Below are 17,853 nucleotides of genomic sequence, written 5' to 3' on the forward strand. Positions count from 1 at the left end.
TTGTGACCAGTTCCTGTGTGTAAGTGTGTGAATTTCACCTGGGTCTAGTTTTCATCCTCGTCTGTGTGTCCAGGTCGTGAGGCGGCTCTGTGAGGAAGGATACGTTAATTTAGCTCCAGGTCTTATTTGGATTATTTGAAATAGGAAGCAGCTTCTTCCCTGTTAAACCACATGCTGCAATTTTTTCAATGTGTAAAGTCTGTCAGTTAACACTTTGAATCAATGAAAAGTTGTTTTCACAGGTTTGAGAGTTAAAACCACCAGAGTGTTAAGTGTTTTTTTTAGTGAATACACACATTAATTTAAGTTTAAGTTTAAAGCCTTTATATTGACATTCGCAAGCTTTACAAATACAGTCATAGGCAAAAAAAACAAAATGTGAATGAAAAAGTTTTTTTTAGACGGATTAATGATAAAAAGTGAATCAACACTACAAATATATAAAGTCACAACACTTTTTTGGACCATAAATCGATCAATAAAATAACTCACAGTGGGCTTACAGAAGTCGATGTTGTACTACAACACTGTAAACCCAAAAGTTCAAATTGCTCCACTGGAAGATACTGATATCACATCTTTCAGTTTTGAGTAAGGTTAACTTATTATGTTTTACTGTGATAATTTTTTTGATGATTTTTTCACATTACTTAATATTATAATTTGTAACAAATAAGCACCAGGTTTATTTGATTAAAGACATTCAGTAGAATGATTTTCCATTATAATCACAACTACTTAAGGTGTTGAGTTACATTAATTTACTTCATTACTTGTTTTTTTAAGGTATCTGGTTTACAAGCATTTTTCAAGTAAACTCAACTTCTCCAGGTTTACAGTGTAAGGGAGTATCACACTGAGGAAGTGTTATTTTTCACCTGGCCTCTGAGGGAAAGCACCAAGTTGTAGAGTCTGTCTCTGCTGAGACGTGGTCAACCTCTTCACACCGACGTCTGAAGACACAGGAACAAAAAACATAAACTGATGCAGCAGAATTCTCGAACTTCCCAAAAGATCTTCCATCACTAACCCTTTGGCTTTTTTTGGTGCAGTCTGGGCAAGTCGACACCAAATTATGAAATGTGAAAATGTTGAGACACATTTTTAAAGATTAATAAGAGCTTTGCAAGGTTTCCTCCAGGATTATTTTAAACTGTGGGGGAATCGATTTCTCCAGTAAATGCGTGTCTTTTGTGCACAGGGGGCCAAGATGCGCCCTAGCTCTGTCTCTTGTTCTGATCACAATATGATCCTATCGTATGAGTTTTAGTCACAGGGAATTTTGGTCGCATATACAAGAGCATAGTATTTTACATTGAAACATCTGAAAAGATCATACTTCTGAAGGCACAGCAGCTTTTATTTTGGTGTGGTGGTGCCAGTGGCAGCTGCTGGTCAGTCAAGGAGGGGAAGCTCATTTTTTTCCGGCCTACATCATAAATTTGTTTCTTTATTTAAAGGTAAATTTCACCCTCCATTCCTTTTCAAGAAAATGATCTGTGACCCTGTAGTACCAACCAGGTGTTTGTTTCCAGGGATTTAACCAGTGTTCTCTCAATGGCCAGCAGAGCTAGACTGCTTAAACGGCCTTAGCCCATTGAGTTGCGGGTGTAACACTTGAGCCACTTCTAAAGGAGATGCTCCGGTGGAGGGTTATACTTCAAGATCGCTGACTGGCTCATTTCACTGTCAATCAAAAAGGGATTCGGCCTCAGACAGATCATTCAATCATCATGCAGAAGCCCAGCGTCCAAGCCAGCCCACTGTCTCATAGACCCCAGAGACACTGAGCGTCCAATGGGCGGGACAAAGCCCAGCATTTATCCAATGGCCGTCCAGTTTCCATAGTGGAACAACCCACTCTACACTTCCCCGCTGAAGTCAGAAGATGCTCTGCGTCTGTGTTAAAGTGCTGAGACGCTGCGGGGATGAATGAGAAGGAGGTGGAGCCAGTTACCTGTGATAGGTAGCTGATTCTGAACAAAAGATGAAGGGATTCATTGCTGCATGTTTCACCTGAGTTTATGGTATAAAATAAAAAAAAACACCTACATTACCAGACTTTCATTTTCTTAATTTAGTATTTTCAAAATCAAGAACAAAACCTGGGGCTTTAAATGAGTCATAGTAAAAGGTTATCTCAAATCAAATAATGAATGGCACTTGGAGCTGAGAGCTTTACTACACTAACAAAGTAAAATAAATACAGGAGAGTTTAGGTTTAGGTTTTTAAGGTTTTAAAAAGAAATGAGAAAATGTTTTAAAATTGTCTTTTTATTCTCTGACCCACTCTTCCAGATTAAAATTAAGTGTGTGTGATTTCCACCTGTTTCCCAGGAGTCGTATCCCTTTGTGTTTATGTTGTAATTACTTTAATAAGAGATTATTTTACCTTGTGGACATGAGTCTTCATTTATTTCTTGTTTTGTCGTGACCAGGCCTGCCTGTAGTCTCTCTCTAGTACCCCGATCCTAAACACAAACAAACAAACAGTAAAAACAATAATCTGCTTAATCATGGAGAACAACACAACCTCACCGCCTGCAGCGACTGGAGTAATGGGAAGTGTTAGGTGGATTTGAGAAAGTCAGAGCTCATGCTGTGAGCTCAACATGTTGGTGGGACACACTGAAACTAACTCAGAGCTGCTTCATGTTCAGATTATCACTGCCCCCTGCAGGTCAAAAGCAGAACATACAGTCAGAAGTCTCTCAGAGGGGTTTTGTTTTACCATCTGATCCAGCCTCAGCTCAGCATCCTCGAAGACGATGAGGGGCTCAGCACTCTGCGGAGAGAAGCAGATTGTGTTCACAGCAGATTGTATTCTTTAAACAGCTAAACTGATCACAGCTGACACGTCTGTTCCAGGCAATAAAATGTGAAATCTCCTCTTACCTCAGGAGTTTCAGGTATTTCCTCATCCTGTTGAGTAAACCCTGGTCGTAGAGTTGGAGGGAGGCTCTCTGGTAGGGGGTAACCGTTCTTGCGTGCAACAATCAAATGAAAAGCTGTGCAGAACTCAGAGAAGGTGAGAGCTCCATCTCTGTCCACGTCACTCAACTCCCTTAAAAACAGGGACAGAGTTTGTCAGAGATCTGCAACTTATGGAGGGAAGAAATCCACTCAAAAAGATTTACCTGGTAATTAATTGAAGTGATAACTTTTATGAAGTTAGTGACAATCCATTTCTTGTGATTCATAATTCTACTTTTATTTTCTTACAATATCCAATTTATCAACTGGTACAAAAAAGGTTGATATGTGTTGTAAAAAAAAGAATTTACCAAGCTCTTCACACTTAAAAAATGTTTTTATGTTGAGTTCACCCCCTCCGCACTCTCAGTTTAGGCCTTTTTGGAAACTGGAAAGAAAAATCAAACACTACATTTTCCCTATGGTTGATTTTAATCTTCAAATGAGAGTTTTTCCTAAACCTCGTAAGTAATGAGAATTTTGGCCTTACCAAACACAAAAATATTGTGTTTCCATTCACATTTATTTAGCTTTTGAGACAATGTATTTATCTGATGACACAAAAACATCACAGAAATCATTTTTATAGTAATGTCTGCTGATTACATCACAAGAACAGTTGGCTCATTGATTTTTTTTTTATTATTTTCCTATAAATATCTGGTGTTTGTCATCCTTTGTGTTGTGTAACCTCTCAAAAAGACTACAAACAGGAGAAACAGCTTGCCATCACACCAATAGTGGGAAAATCAACCCAATTCTATTTCTTTTTCACATATGAAAAGGACCAGTTGTTATTTGTGTTAGTTGAGCTATTTCCAAGGACACAAGGGTTAACACTTAGTGTGTCTGTCCAAAGAAAACAAACCAGTATATCAGCTCTTTTTCAAAGAAAAATGTAAACTATAAGTACCATATTGACTTTTAGAGAACTCAAAGTTTGGTCAGTGAAGCTAAACATAAGCTAGTGAGCTAAGAGACAAGAAACAACTAGCTTGTCATTTCAGAGGAACAAACGGGTGTAAATAGGCATATAGATAGCTAATTTTTATATGTTGGCTTTTAAATAAAATGTAAATATGAGTAAGAACTTGTAAAAAAACTATTTTTTAGCAAGATAAGCATGGTTGGTAAGGTTAGTTAAGGTAAACATTAGCACATTAGCGTAACAAACGGAAAAACAGCTGGCATGTCATTTTCAAAACAAAAATAAATATTTTAGCACCCAAAAAGCTCAATTTAATACCTTACATTATAAATACACAGGAAAAACCTGTTGATTGATTATTTTTAGAGATTCAACAATTATTTTGGTCAGGTTAGTAACAGCAGCTGGGTTAGCTTAGCACCAAAGCAAGAAACAAAACCTCAGTTTCAAGTCTGTCCTATAGGCTAATATTCTTCCGACTTTAGCTTAAAAAGCTTTCACAGTTGAGGTCAAAATGATTAGCCCCTCTATAAGATTTTAAGTTTAAAGTGGGTGGGTTAACTGGAGAGCAGGGTCCATGCCAAAAGACCATCAAATTCTGAGGAGCTGGAAAGATTTGCCAAAGAAGAATGGGCTGGGATTCCTCAGGAGATGTGTGACTTCTTACAAAATATAATTAACAGCTGCATGCTTTTACGAAGTAAAAAGGAGACATAGCTGACAGTTAGCATCAGGCGGGCTAATGGTTTTGACCCTGGTGGTTCTTACTTTTGTGAAATAAATTGTATTTTTTTTTAATAAAACTGGGATATCTGAAAATGCTGTGTTAAAAATTCATTGATCTGTTTAACAGCACTTAGGAAATCTTTGAAAGAAAACATAAAAATTCACTGGGGGGGCTGATCACTTTGACCTCAACTTTACCTTGAAAGCATTAGAGAGGAAAAGATCATATCTGAGGTTTTAGGGCAAGAAAGCAAGTGTTCTCCAATTTTTCAAATCTTTCTCTTAAATAATGACAAAAGGATAATCCAAGTGAAAGTTTTTGATATCTCATCACATATCTCCCTGATACTTTCAGTTTATGATCTTTAACTTGGCTACTCTATGTTGTGATGAACAACAAGCCAGGTCAAAATCTTTCTGGAGCTTTTTCGTTTGAGGATGAGATGAAGGTTAAGGTCTGCCCTTTTGAATGAAAGCCTCTGTGTGACTCAGCGGTCATGCTGAGGCGTTTGGCTGATAAAAAACAAACTGACCTCGGATCAGAAAAAGGACAGACCTCACCATGAGTCAGCACTCACCAAATGTGGGAGAGCTCTGGTATCGGGAGCTTTGACTTTGTGAAGAAGTTCTTTGCAATGGTTCCTAGAAAAAGAGTCAGAGATTAGTAAAAATGATGGGGAATTCTAGTTTTTAATTTCTTTAATTGCAGCAGTGGGGGGAGGTTTCATACCCAGGATTAGAGACCCCAGGTCAGGCTGCAGGCTCTTGAACTGGTTTGTGTAATACTCCAGCTGTTCCTCTGTGATCCTCCAGGGGTCATCATCGGAGTAGTCCACAACACCCTGCTGCTCCAGCCTTTCTGTGGAGGCAGACTGAGAAAATACATCCAAATAATAGAAATCTAATCAATGATCAAAATCTACGTTCATTACAAAAATTAAAAAAAAGATCAATCTTCGCAAAAAATGCACAGTCATCAAGGTTTCCGTTTCATACTACAAATGTACTTCCTCTAATCTCAGATATAATGGGGTATCATTCCTTACACTGATAAATTTCAACATTCCTTTGTGCCAATCCCTGACTACACCAGTGAGAAATTGTGCATTAGGCTCCAAAACCAAATTACACCGTGTCCCTCCTAAAGTGAATCCATGCAGCATCAAATAAAGAACAGTAAGGGCCTCCCTTACTCACACGTTCTGATCCAAGTAAAGAAATACTTGAAATAGAGTATCCTGTGGGGTCTGAAAATGTCTGTTTTCTGGAAGTTCTCAAAGAAATCCAAGTTTCTATTTCAACTCTTCAGAGTTTTAAAAAGATCATCATTAATAATTCCTTTAAATCAAACTCAAACCTTATATTAGTATTATGAAAAAAGTATAGTTTGTCAATCATCAAAAAGTGATATCACTGAAATCATGGGTTTCTGAAAAAAAATCTTTTAAGATTCACAGAATTCCAGAAATTTTCCTCGTTTTAATTTTTCTATTATCAATGACCAAAAATCTCTAAAAGTTTCTTAAATAGTCAGCTGGAAATTCCTGAAAGTTTCAGATAATAATCAGGAATTCCTTAGTGTCAAGTTTCCAGATATTTTGATCAAAAAAGTTTTTCTCACACTTTGCACGGTAAGATCATTTAGTTCCTAAAAATGTCTACTGAAAATTTAAATGTTAAATTTTCACAATTTCAACAGACAATTCCTCAAAATAGACACTGATAATTCTCCAGATAGTTTCATAAAAATTGAAGTACCATCAGGAAGTTACTAAGAATTTTCACTTGAATTCCTCACACCCAAATATCTGTAAATTTCCGTTAAAATCTTTCAATCATTTTTGAATTTTACTCTTAATTTTGAAAGACTTCTGCAATCTCTGAATATTGTAACTTTTCCAGAAACTGCTAACAATTGGCTGAAAATTCCTGTTAGTTTTCATCTAAATGTCTGAAGGTTTCCCAAACATACCGTGGAAAATTCCCACATTTGGTGAGGGAGCATGAAAACAAAGTTGTATAAGACCTTGGATGGTAGACTGAACCAAAGGGGAAAAAGCCAGGGAGGAAATGAAAGTAAAGAATTCATCGTGAATCTCACCCGAACCATAGCAGAGTGCTCCACAGTGGGTTTGGCTCCATAGTTACTGGGTGACGAGTGCTGCTCGAGCTGAACAACCGTCCGTGAGGAATGTTTGCTTTCATATGCTGAAGGATGGAAGACAAAAAAAAAAGCACAGCTCAGGTAGAGAGATGAAACCTGAGAGTAACGTAATGATTTCTAACAGATTACAACTTCAAGAATGTGATCTGAGAGAATGAGAGATCCATGGATCAAAGGGCCGGGAGAAGGGAGAGATAAAGAAGGGAAATCAAACTTCATATTTTAAAGGAGGGAACAGGTGTCAGAGATGCAGGTAAATGTTTTCTGTTTCATGGTTATTTATTAACAATTCATAACTAGGGCTCGACATGCTCTCTGCAGAAGGAATTAACATGGTCAAAACTTCATCAAAGAGACCAACGTCAAGTGAAATGTACTGAAAATGAACAGTATTTTCAAAACGCTAGAAGAACCATCGAGGGTAAACAGTTTGATGCAATTTCTACTTTGTCAAGAAGTTAAAACTGTCTTACCGATGTGTGCGTCAGCCCCATTTCTCTGCTTAGTGTACGGGTGGCTGTGGTAGGCGAGAGGAGACCGAGGTGGTGAACTGCTCGGTGATCGAGGAGGGGACCAGGTTTCCTTCAGGGGACAAAAAAATCTGTTATTTCACACGCAAAGTACAAGAAGCTTCTCCTCTGTACAGATATATCCTGAGAGCAGATTTGACAGGCTGCTGGAAAATCTTCAACTGACATGACAGTGTGACAGGGTTATTTTAGAGTAGTTTCCTGTCATGAACAGCCTGTTCCATGCAAACATCTACACTGTTGAGATGAAGTCTGATGAGGGGGAAAGGAGAGTAATAGCTGAGCTAAAGTCACCGTTATGTATCATCATCAACCTGGCAGACTCCATCCCATTAGCTAAGCTCTGATGAGGATCCTCTGGGAACGATGGCTGACTTCTATGTATTTCCATTTTACAGGGTAGACAGGGGGAAACAACATCCAGCCAATGTTTCCTTTACCTTTAATGTGCTGTATAATTTACAACCCAGCATGGTCACCCAGAGGTGATCATGTGTTTAGATTAAAGAAGAATTTCCTCATTGATTTCTGATTCATTAGTTTCTGGTGAGTCTCAGTTTCACTGTAAATAGCAAGTTACACAGAGGCTTCTTCTTCCTTTCCATCCTTTTCCTTTTGTTCTTATCTGTAAGCTTCTATTTTGACCTTTTTACAATCTTTATCATGCTGCTGTAATTTTGGTTAACTTAAGATCCCTCAATTGCAAGTATACAACAAAAAAACTGAGGCACCCCCCTTTCTAGAAAAAGGTGACAGTTTTTCCCTTGAGCATAAAAAAACAGAGACAGGACAGTGTTTCATTGCAGACACATTCAAAGTTAGGCTGTGACTCAGAAGTTTTTTATAGTTAGTCAGTCAGAAACAACTCTCTTACACACTTCTGGGTACAGACTTTAAAAGAGCTAAACTCTTGTCAAACCTGAGCTGTGGAATCCACATCATCCTCTCTCTCATGGTTTGTGATTCTCCTAAAGTCTGGTACCTTGAAGGAGGTTTGTCATTCTTTTCTAATCTCTCACCAACAAGGATTTTCTGCTCTGATAATTACAGCTCACTGGAATGTCTTAGCGTAGCTCGAAACATTTTTTAAGTAGAGTTCCTTACATAGACTTATGAGAAGACAACACAGTCACAAATCAACAGGAAACATGCTGAAGTTTGCAACAGTTGAAAAAAATGTCTAAATGTAAATAAACCTTTATGACAGAAGAGGACTAGGGCCACAGGAAAAAATGATTAAGGTCAATTTCTTTACCATTATCATCCCTCTAAGATAAGAAATAGAATTCTGACTTTCTCTTTAGAAGAGCAAAATGATGGACCTTTTTTTTCCTCATGGCCCTAATCCTCCTCCATACTTGACAAAACCAATCCTCTGACTTTGTACTGGGGATGGGTATTGGTTGGATTTTATTGATGCCTCTGCCATTACCAATTCTGCTCATCTATTTAATCGGTAACCGTTCCCTCATCAATTCCTACTAAGCTTCACAGGTTTTCTGTGTCAGCAACATTTTATCAAGTTTCTAAGTAAATAAGTTTAACACAACACTCATGCTATTTAACACCATGCATCAACAAATGTTTTTACATGTTCGTGGTACTGCCATCATTGCATGCTATTTCAGCGTTGCACAAACTGCACTTTGCATTGTTGGTGTCCTTTTTGGTACAGTGAAGCCAAGCTTTTGAATACTTTGATCTTCGCTATTGTCTAAGGAATTCTGCTGCTGACTTATGAGCTAATTGAGATGTTGCCCAGGTCCAGTCTTGGGTGTAATGTAAAGGTTTTGACTATATTCCATCAAAAGCAGCCACAAAGTGATGAACTGGGGCTGGAAATGTGTTCTGTCCAACACAATGAACAACGTCTAAATTGCTCTAAATCAAGACAAAGTGATCTGTTATTTAAAGTTTTAGGTCAGCATTAACAGCAAAAATTGTCTTTTAACCCAGATAAATGGAAGATTGCAGATTTTGCCATTTTCTCAAATACTGGATTTATCCCCGAAACAGTAGGCACTGCGAGTGAAGAGGGCAGTTTGGAAAACAGCCGAGGTCTCAGCGATGTAACACAATGATATTCAAAGAAGGGCTTTGCTGCCAATCTAAGGATGTCACTGATCAAAGAAATGCTAACTCAACATAGCTAATGCTCAAAACAGAAACAGCCAAAGAGGTCGGGGCTGAAATCGGCCATTAGCCTCCTTTAAAATGATACAACATGCTTGCCTCTCAGTCAACCCAGCCACCCCTTATTTAGTGAATTAATTCTAAACACTTGGTCTTATTATCTTGAATATGAGTGAGCTAAAAACAGTCTGATTTTCCCCACAGTTTTGTGTACAAAGACGTGGGCTACAACCACTGTTGTGTTTTTGTACCGGGATCTGACTGTGTGTTTCATTTTGCTCTAAAAAAAGGGCATTTTAATGTTGTGTTTGTTGTGATTAAGAGACTTTTGGAGTCAGCCACAAGTGGACACTTGAGGAACTGCAGTTGTTTTTTTTTACACCAGTTTTTTTTTGTTGTTGCTGAAATTAAAACTAAACCTCTGTATCGTATGAGAAATAAATGTATTCATAAAGCATGCTGTGTTGCCTTGGGAGTCACATCAGCTTTAAAGAAAACAAACAAAACACACATTTTAACCTAAACAGCAGGTATTAAAAGACAAATGTGTGGCATCAGGGCTTCTAGACTATTGTTCCTGCTTTATGCTGAGACATCTTAAAAGTGAGCCCTTCTTTTTTTAACAAACTGGCCAATGTAAGCAACATGATTTGAGCGAGGAGGAGAGCTTGAGTGAGTACAGCACAAACTAACCTTCTTCTCTACGTTGCCATCCTGGTGTCTGAAGGCGCTTCGATCTGCCGGAGTCCAGGAGACTGAACCAGGTGCTGCCCCACATGGAGGCCCCTGACTGTCTATGCTCTGAGGTGCGACTGAATACCTCATCTCTGGTTCATTCTTCAACCCAGCAAATCTGGGCAGAGGTAGATCTAAAGAAAGACATAAAGTGTGTTGTTGAATCTTGTTTACAGAGGTTTTAATTTCCTTTAAAGCAAGTCCACTAAAAACAGGAGAATTCAGTTAGTGAGGAAGACTCTTCAAGTCATCTGTTCTGCAGCTTCATGTGTTTTGACCTTTGTTACATCCAGAGTTAGACTTAATCAGGATCAGTGTCGGTACATTTCTCAGTCAGCTGAGGTGAAGTGTGTCTAAATCATGCTGCAGAAAATGCAAAAGTCTGAGCACACTCTTTCTTATAATCCATCATGTGCTATGAAGAAAACACGTCACTTTCCTTTGTTTAGGTTGGGACTGATTCTGTGCATTTGTAATAAGGGCAAACCCACTTAGCCCTTTCCACGCGACTCCCCTTTCATCCAGATTAGACCAAATCCTGCCATGCCAAGATAATCCCCTGATCCCCTTTTGCTCCCATAAGATGCCTCCTCTCTGAGCAGCAGACTTACTGGCCGTTACGCTCTCCAGGTGGACGGGCAGACCTGACTGAGCCGCCGCCAGCAGCTTCAGGGCCACGTAGAACTGAGGTGTACCAAAGTAGCCCAGCCGCTTTGCTCCACACACCTCGGTCACCTGAAAAACACAGGAAGCCTAACATCACTTTCAAAGAGCAACAAACTTAGGCAACGACATGTCCCAGAAATCTAATTGATGGTAATTCCTGCAGAGTTTTCTACTTTAGAGAAACCTAATCAAGTCAGCAGCTGAGGGGGCTCAGGCTGTGATTAATTTACACTGTGATCACGATGACATGTGGTACAGAATTACTGGCTCTTCTGAAAAAACAAAGCTTGAGGAAACAGTATGTAAGAGATAAGGGGCACAGTGGGATCTGTTTATCCAGTACTCTTCTGATTAGAGGTACAATGAGAGCTTTAGGGGAGCAGGATTATGGTAGAAAATCAGGTTAAAAAACTCCACAAATACCACTGAAATGCATTTTTCTTGGTCACAAAAACTGTTCCTGGAGAGTAAGACTTTTATTTACCGATTTGACATTACTGTCAACATGAGGTCAGCTGTGATTTACAGCTTTACAGTTGTACGGCACTGGTGGGCCTAGCAGTTTAAGTGAGCACCAAATGTTCAGGGGCTGTGGTCCTCATTGCAGCGGTTGCTGGTCGGTCTCCCAACCATTTGCCCTCACTTTGTGCTCCTCGTGTTTCCTGTAAATCTCCAGCTGTAAAAGCAAAAATCCCCTTTGATATAAAAGAAAAAATGTCTTGGGACTTGTTCATTTTAACATTGCTGTTATTTAAATAGATCACCATAATAAAACCAAAATAGAAGACAAAAAGTTATTATAATTATAATTACCCTGAAACTAAAAAAATAAAAGTTAAATAACATTAAAAGATAAATGTATCATTGCTTTTCAGGATAAAGTTGACAAAGAGTATTGATAAAGCACGCCATTATGGTAGCTGATTAGCTTAGCTTGGCTAACCAAAAGAGAAAAAATCTACCTGAAGGTAAAAAAAAAAAAAATCTACCCAGCTGCTCCAAAACCCATGTCTCCTTAACACCCTGGTCTCTTAATAAAACTTGAAGTCCACTGTAGTAAACTTTTGGTTCGTACATATCAAAGAAACAAGATACAATGTTAGTGGCACATCTGTTTGGCTACTTCCTAGCAGTTAGCTTGCACTACCTTTGCATGGAGCTCCCCTGGTCTGAGAGTTAATGTCAAGTAGACATGTGAAATCATTTTTCTGCACCTAGTTTTTTGTATGTATTAATCCAATATTCAAGAAAATGTTGAACTTACCCAATTCCATCCAATATTTCAAAGAGCAAAGTAAAATTCCTGCTGCTTGCTAGCTAGCTTGACTCAGCACAAGCCTGTAAACAGCTGAAGGCAACACATTCATCTAATGACAGAAGCTTCAAATATAAACTTTTGACACACAGGGAGGGATTAATCCTTACATTCAATTCTCTGTGAGAAAGTTTTTTGAATACTCCTTATCACCTCAAAGACAGTTCACTTGCCTCCTTTGAGCTTCAAAAACCTTTCAAACTGTACCTAAAACCTTGATTTTTTTTCTTATTTCTCTCATCTTACTTTGTTTTTATGTTGTGTGTTTAATAATTATCCTGAAACTGATAGAACAATGTTCAATACGATCCACAAAATAATAACTGGTCTCTCTCTTTTTTTTAATACTGAGGGATGCAGTTAATATCATAACTGTGAAACAAAAGGAGGAACTGTCAGATTACAAACTATTCAAGAGAGAATAGCTTAGCCTCCTCTTGTGGCATTAACGGCGCTTAAAGCTCAAATGTTTTTTTCCATAAACAGGAAATTTGAAACTCGGTTGTTCATCCGTCCCTGGGGAGTAAGAGGACATTTTCTAGTATGAAAAATGACTGCCATGAGTTCTGTTAATACCCATTGTCTAATGAGGTCGTGGGGCGGGTGGATTGTCATATTGCCTTGTGAGACATTATTTCTGCTTGACCTGCATTACATTCAATCAGCAGCTTTCACAGGGAGATGACATCCAAAACAACCACAGGCCAGTGAGAGTCTGAGCTTACAGCGGAGGTCAGGTCTGCAGCGGGAGCGCCTGAGGTCAGTAAAGACAGATTAATGATAAGATTAATTTGGGCCACAAGGGCCTGGAGGAACCAGACCGGCTAGGCAGATCTGTGGCCTTAGGCGGGGAAGTTATTTAAAGAGGATGGAAAACTGCCAAAAACATTTCAGCGTGCATAATGTCATCACTGGTGTGTCTTCCTGGATATTAATATATCACACGCCCTGTTGACAATGAGCAAACCAAGTTTGAACATTAGTCAGCACGACATGTTGATTATCTGACACCAACATGCAAAAAATAAGTCATCTTTAATTTGCAGCAGGTTTTCCTGTTAAGCCCGTCAAACGTTACTGAGTCAGAAACGTTTTCTGTCATGATGAGAAAATACCCAAAGCGTAAGAAATGGTTTCTATTTAAATTTCATACGAACACAGCTGTCATGTAAGGATTTTAGAAGTTACATGTTAACTGAGTCAACCGTATTTTTCTCAAAAATGCCTCAAGAGTTCTCCTCTGTCAGTCATCGTATTGAACTCATTCAAACTTAAGTAAATTTTATGATGGGCTCAATTAAAACAAGGCTGGATGGAAATCTATGTTCAGGAAGGGACAAAAGAAAAAAAAAGAGGAGCTTGCAGCGTCATCTGAGACTAAATTCGAAAGTAATACAAAACCAAAGATTAGGAAATAGATATTTCAGAGTACATACAATTTTTACAAGGGTTCTTAAAACTTCATTTGAAATAAAAAACAAACTACAATCTAAAAATGTCAGTCACTCTGGTGTACAGTGTACAGTCTGTCTTTCAGAGGCTCCCTGAAATGTGCAGTTTTCACGCAGCTGTGTAGTTTTTAAAGGTCCCATATTATGCAAAAATCACTTAATCATATCTTTTAGTAAAATTTGTTGGTCTTTGGCTTTCCTCCCAGCCCACAAAATGTGATATTTAATGACAAAACCTTTACTTAGTAGTGTTTGTGAATGTAAAATCCTGACCTAAAACGAGCTGTTTGGATTTTGGGGACTTGCCAACGTCAGCGATTCCCTTTTTTGGCCAATCAGGAGCAAGTCTGGCCTGACTGGTCCACTGGAGCAGATATCCCCGCACCCCCTACCCTCCCTGCTGCTGGAGAAAAATCTCTCCAGCAGTGGGGAGAAGAATGCTGAAGTTGAAGAGCCATCACTGCTCTGTTTTTGACTGTAAACGGCCACATAGTTCCATGCACAAATTACCATCTCAGAGGAAGACAAGACTAAGAAGCTAGAGTTCATTTATCAAGGAAATGTGCCAGCTACACTCAGTACCTGTGTAACTGTGCATGTGTGTGCTAGTCACTTCACGGCTGACTGCTTTTCCAACTTTGGACAGTACAACAGAGGGCTAGCGAATAGACTGGTCCTGAATCCAGGCGCATTACCAACCATCCACCAACAAACCTCGGACCCTGAAAATGTGAGTATTTTAAATGCTGTGTGCTGTGGAGCAGATGTAAGAGCTTTTCCTCAGTGTCCCCCCTGTCTCTGTGTTAGCTTCAGTATGTTAACTTTAGCTGCAGTTAGCCTGTTGTTTTAGCCTTTAGCGTTACAGTGAACGAGCTTCGCTGTTTTCTAAATATTGTGCACTCTGAGCTCATGGGGCTGCTCTCAGTGACATTGAAGAGCGGGCAGTATCAGCTGTGGCTCATTTACATATGAAGGTCACGCCCACTAAATTAGATCTTTCTGAACAGAGGGGCTATGAGAGCCTGGAAACAATGCTGCTGTGCTTGATTTATTGGCATTTTGGACCAAAACATGTTTCTACCATTTCATGAAGACATCAATGATCCATATTAAACTGCAGAAATGGAGCATAATATAGGACCTTTGAGTTATCTCTGTTACTATGTCCCTTGCCAGCAACCTGTGCTTTAGATGAGCTCAGCCAGCGGTAGCATTGAGGTACGAGTAGACTGAATGCCTACAACCAAAACTGCCAGAACTTGCACCATCTCCCTCCGATGGTCACTTGAATTCTTTAATTGAGGATTTATTTAAATCAAATCAGTGCTCCACCAAATTAACTTTCCAAATTTTATTTCACAGTTTTATTGAAAAGCACGAGTATGATCTATTGAGGAAGAAAAGCTTTAACAAGTGGCACCACGGGCCTGTCTAACTGTGCTAACTTTGTATTTGGGTATGAAGTGGTTACTTGTTTCTTCATGAGCCATCGTTTGGATCAATTACTGCAAAAACTGTAAAGTACCTGTGATCAAGAATGTTTTTATGGTGATTATTAATATGGTGTTACTGCAAAATAATGACAAAACTTTAGATACTCTGGCTTATTTATAAATGTCTTAATGATGGAAAAATGGGCAGAGCTCAACTCTTGAGTTTTTATGGAGCAGTAAAGCATTCACACACCAGCATCAACGAGAAAATGCTCATACACATTTAGCTCTGTTAGTTAGAAAAGCCCTGTTTTTAGAGTTTCCCTGATTGAAACAAAACTTAAGCCAAAGTTAGTTTTACTAACCCTGCCCTCAAGTTTGCCACCAGGAAAAAAAAAAAGTAATCTCAAGATAAAACCAGCTCCAGCTCCTGGATAATTTACTTCTTACTGACAAACGTCTCCAGTAGAGCTCTAAACAGAGACACTTCAGGCTGAGGGATGAATATTGACTTAAGTTTTTAGTGTAAATTGACCATGAGATGCACCACAAGACCAACTTTGCCATGACTGAAAACAAAGCAGTTGACACTCAAAGGTCAGAGTCGGTATGTGACAACACCGGGCAAGCTGAGTTCCAGAAAGTCTTACCTGTAACAAAGCCACACCTGATTCAACCAGACAGGTTCTACAGCAAGCAGTGTCTGTCAACAAACCTGCACATGTGACCAAACTGAACTCATACCATCCACCTTACAACTGAAGCAGAGACATCACAGAGCCACTCATCCAATTTAAGGCTCCAATAAACAAGCTCTAGACTTCTACCGCTGGTATCTTATTCACATGACAAAAGTTAGCAGGGACATTTTCTGTCCTCTGAGTCCATTTAACCAGAAACACAACAGACTTGAAAGGAGAGTGTGGGAAGTTCTCCAGAGGACTCGCAAACAGCAGGAAGAGGTGTAATGCCTTTGGTACTTATCAGCTGAAAACACGTTAGACATAAAGATCCTTCCTCTGTGAATCTGGGCTATCAACGTGGATCATGACTCAACAAAACACACCTGAAACTACAGCACCTAGTGGAAAATTCCCCTTGTTTTTACAGAAAGCAAACAGTATTTACAGGAAAAGTCAGGTCATAACAAAACTTCTGTATCATGATATCTTTCTAGGGGAAACACATCATTTATGATTCAGTGACACAGTTTGACACAATGACCCACAAGTCAGCGCTGAGACCAAGAGTGATCCCGCAGACATCCTGCAGCAGAGCCAAACACGCTCAGAAGGCTGTGTGTCAATCACCGCACGAGGTGGCGGCGATCCAGGCCGGACAGGAAGGAAGAGGAGCTCAATGCCAAACTTCCTGACACCCACACAGACACACAGACACACACAGTCACACAATAGGCTGTGGTCGCCGGGAGGTGACCCCGCGAGACTGTGAGCGCCGGCAACCTGCTGTGCTCATCTGAGCTGGAAAACGATGTTTGTATCACTTCAGCAAATTCAGAGTCAGACTCAATCCAGAGGCACTGAAAACAGTTTGGGACTAAGACTGATCACACCCAGTAATATCAAATCAGTAAGTAGTCTGTCACATCTTCCCTCAGCCTGTTGGTTAAAAGGGTGTCTCAGGCTGGCTTTGAGAGTGGGCAAATACTGAGAGCAGCCTGCGGGGCTACTAGACCCCATCTACCTCTGATAGGGAAAACAGGAGCAACATCCTGTCCTGCAATCCAGACACACAAAGTCACTTCATCTGTAGGATGTACAGGAGCTAGAGAGAACAGCAACAATGTCCTAAGCTCAGACATTTGACACATTTATGTTTGAAGGAGAATTAACATCAAAGCTCTGAGAAAAAGGAGAGCTGAATGAGGACAGAAATGTTTTAAGAAATAGTTCTGTTTACCAGATGGACTATTTTTCATTAGCAGTATTAATGAACCATTAAAAAAACAATATTTTGTGTGAATGTCTTTTGTTGGTGGCTGGGTTTTAAGCAGGATAAAGAATGGTAAGGGTGAGCACAACTTTACATTAAGGACCTGCTCATCCTGTCAGGATTTTAATTTGTATCCACTCAACCTGCCATCTCTCTTACTTATACATCATGATAACATACACAAACATTACCGAATGCTGTATTTTTGAAGGTAGAGTCTGCGGGATTTTCCTTTAAAAAATAAAATGTCAACTTCTATAGGAATAATTCTACTCAATTGTCTTCTATGGGCCTCTGTGCCTGTGTGTCAGTATCTGTGTCTGACTCAAACCCCCTCCGATGCCTGTATGTTTTGGTTGTTTTGGCTACCTCAGCCAGTTACAGCACGCCAAGTGCGCAAGTGACCTTGCGTGTTGATAACGCGTGGAATAAGCTATCCTGAGAGGCTACGATGGTGGAAGTATAGCACGGAGGAACAAAATACAACCAAAGTGAAACGAAACACCAAACAGATAAAGCTTTTTACTAAACGAGGGTGAATCTTGGCTCGACCTTCACTCATTTTGGGGCACTTAGGGAGCAGCATGGACAAAGAGCGACACAAGTTAGCTTTCCACTAACCAGGTATGTTCTAAATGCCCATGACTGGCTGATGCTAACATGCCAAGTCAGGTGCATGATACAGCGATGATACAGGTGGTTGCTGGGCTGGAAAGTGTGTTCATGTTGTCACAGTCACGGAGGCTGTGGGTGGGCGCTAGGGCTGGGCGATTATGGTAAAAATAAGAATCCCGATTATATTAAGTGATATTGAAATCACAATTAATATACACAATTATTCATTTA

General features: G+C 39.5%; 1 protein-coding gene across 1 annotated transcript in view; it reads right to left on the minus strand.

Annotated features, from left to right (window-relative positions):
• Positions 1–17,853, minus strand: part of reps2 (RALBP1 associated Eps domain containing 2) — a 36,991-nt gene that overhangs the window by 14,577 nt on the left and 4,561 nt on the right. The window contains exons 2-12 of the mRNA XM_074668927.1: positions 10,801–10,924; positions 10,148–10,323; positions 7,265–7,373; positions 6,729–6,835; positions 5,358–5,499; positions 5,206–5,269; positions 2,896–3,064; positions 2,732–2,785; positions 2,393–2,471; positions 879–953; positions 39–87 (exon numbers count right to left, since the gene is read on the minus strand). Coding sequence (XP_074525028.1) covers positions 39–87; positions 879–953; positions 2,393–2,471; positions 2,732–2,785; positions 2,896–3,064; positions 5,206–5,269; positions 5,358–5,499; positions 6,729–6,835; positions 7,265–7,373; positions 10,148–10,323; positions 10,801–10,924 — 1,148 coding nt within the window. The remainder of the gene's footprint in view (positions 1–38; positions 88–878; positions 954–2,392; positions 2,472–2,731; positions 2,786–2,895; positions 3,065–5,205; positions 5,270–5,357; positions 5,500–6,728; positions 6,836–7,264; positions 7,374–10,147; positions 10,324–10,800; positions 10,925–17,853) is intronic.

This window comes from Halichoeres trimaculatus, unplaced genomic scaffold (assembly GCF_033239565.1).
Source record: "Halichoeres trimaculatus isolate MK-OKI-2021-1 unplaced genomic scaffold, fHalTri1.1 fHalTri1_scaffold_4, whole genome shotgun sequence".
Taxonomy (NCBI): Eukaryota; Metazoa; Chordata; class Actinopteri; order Labriformes; family Labridae; genus Halichoeres; species Halichoeres trimaculatus.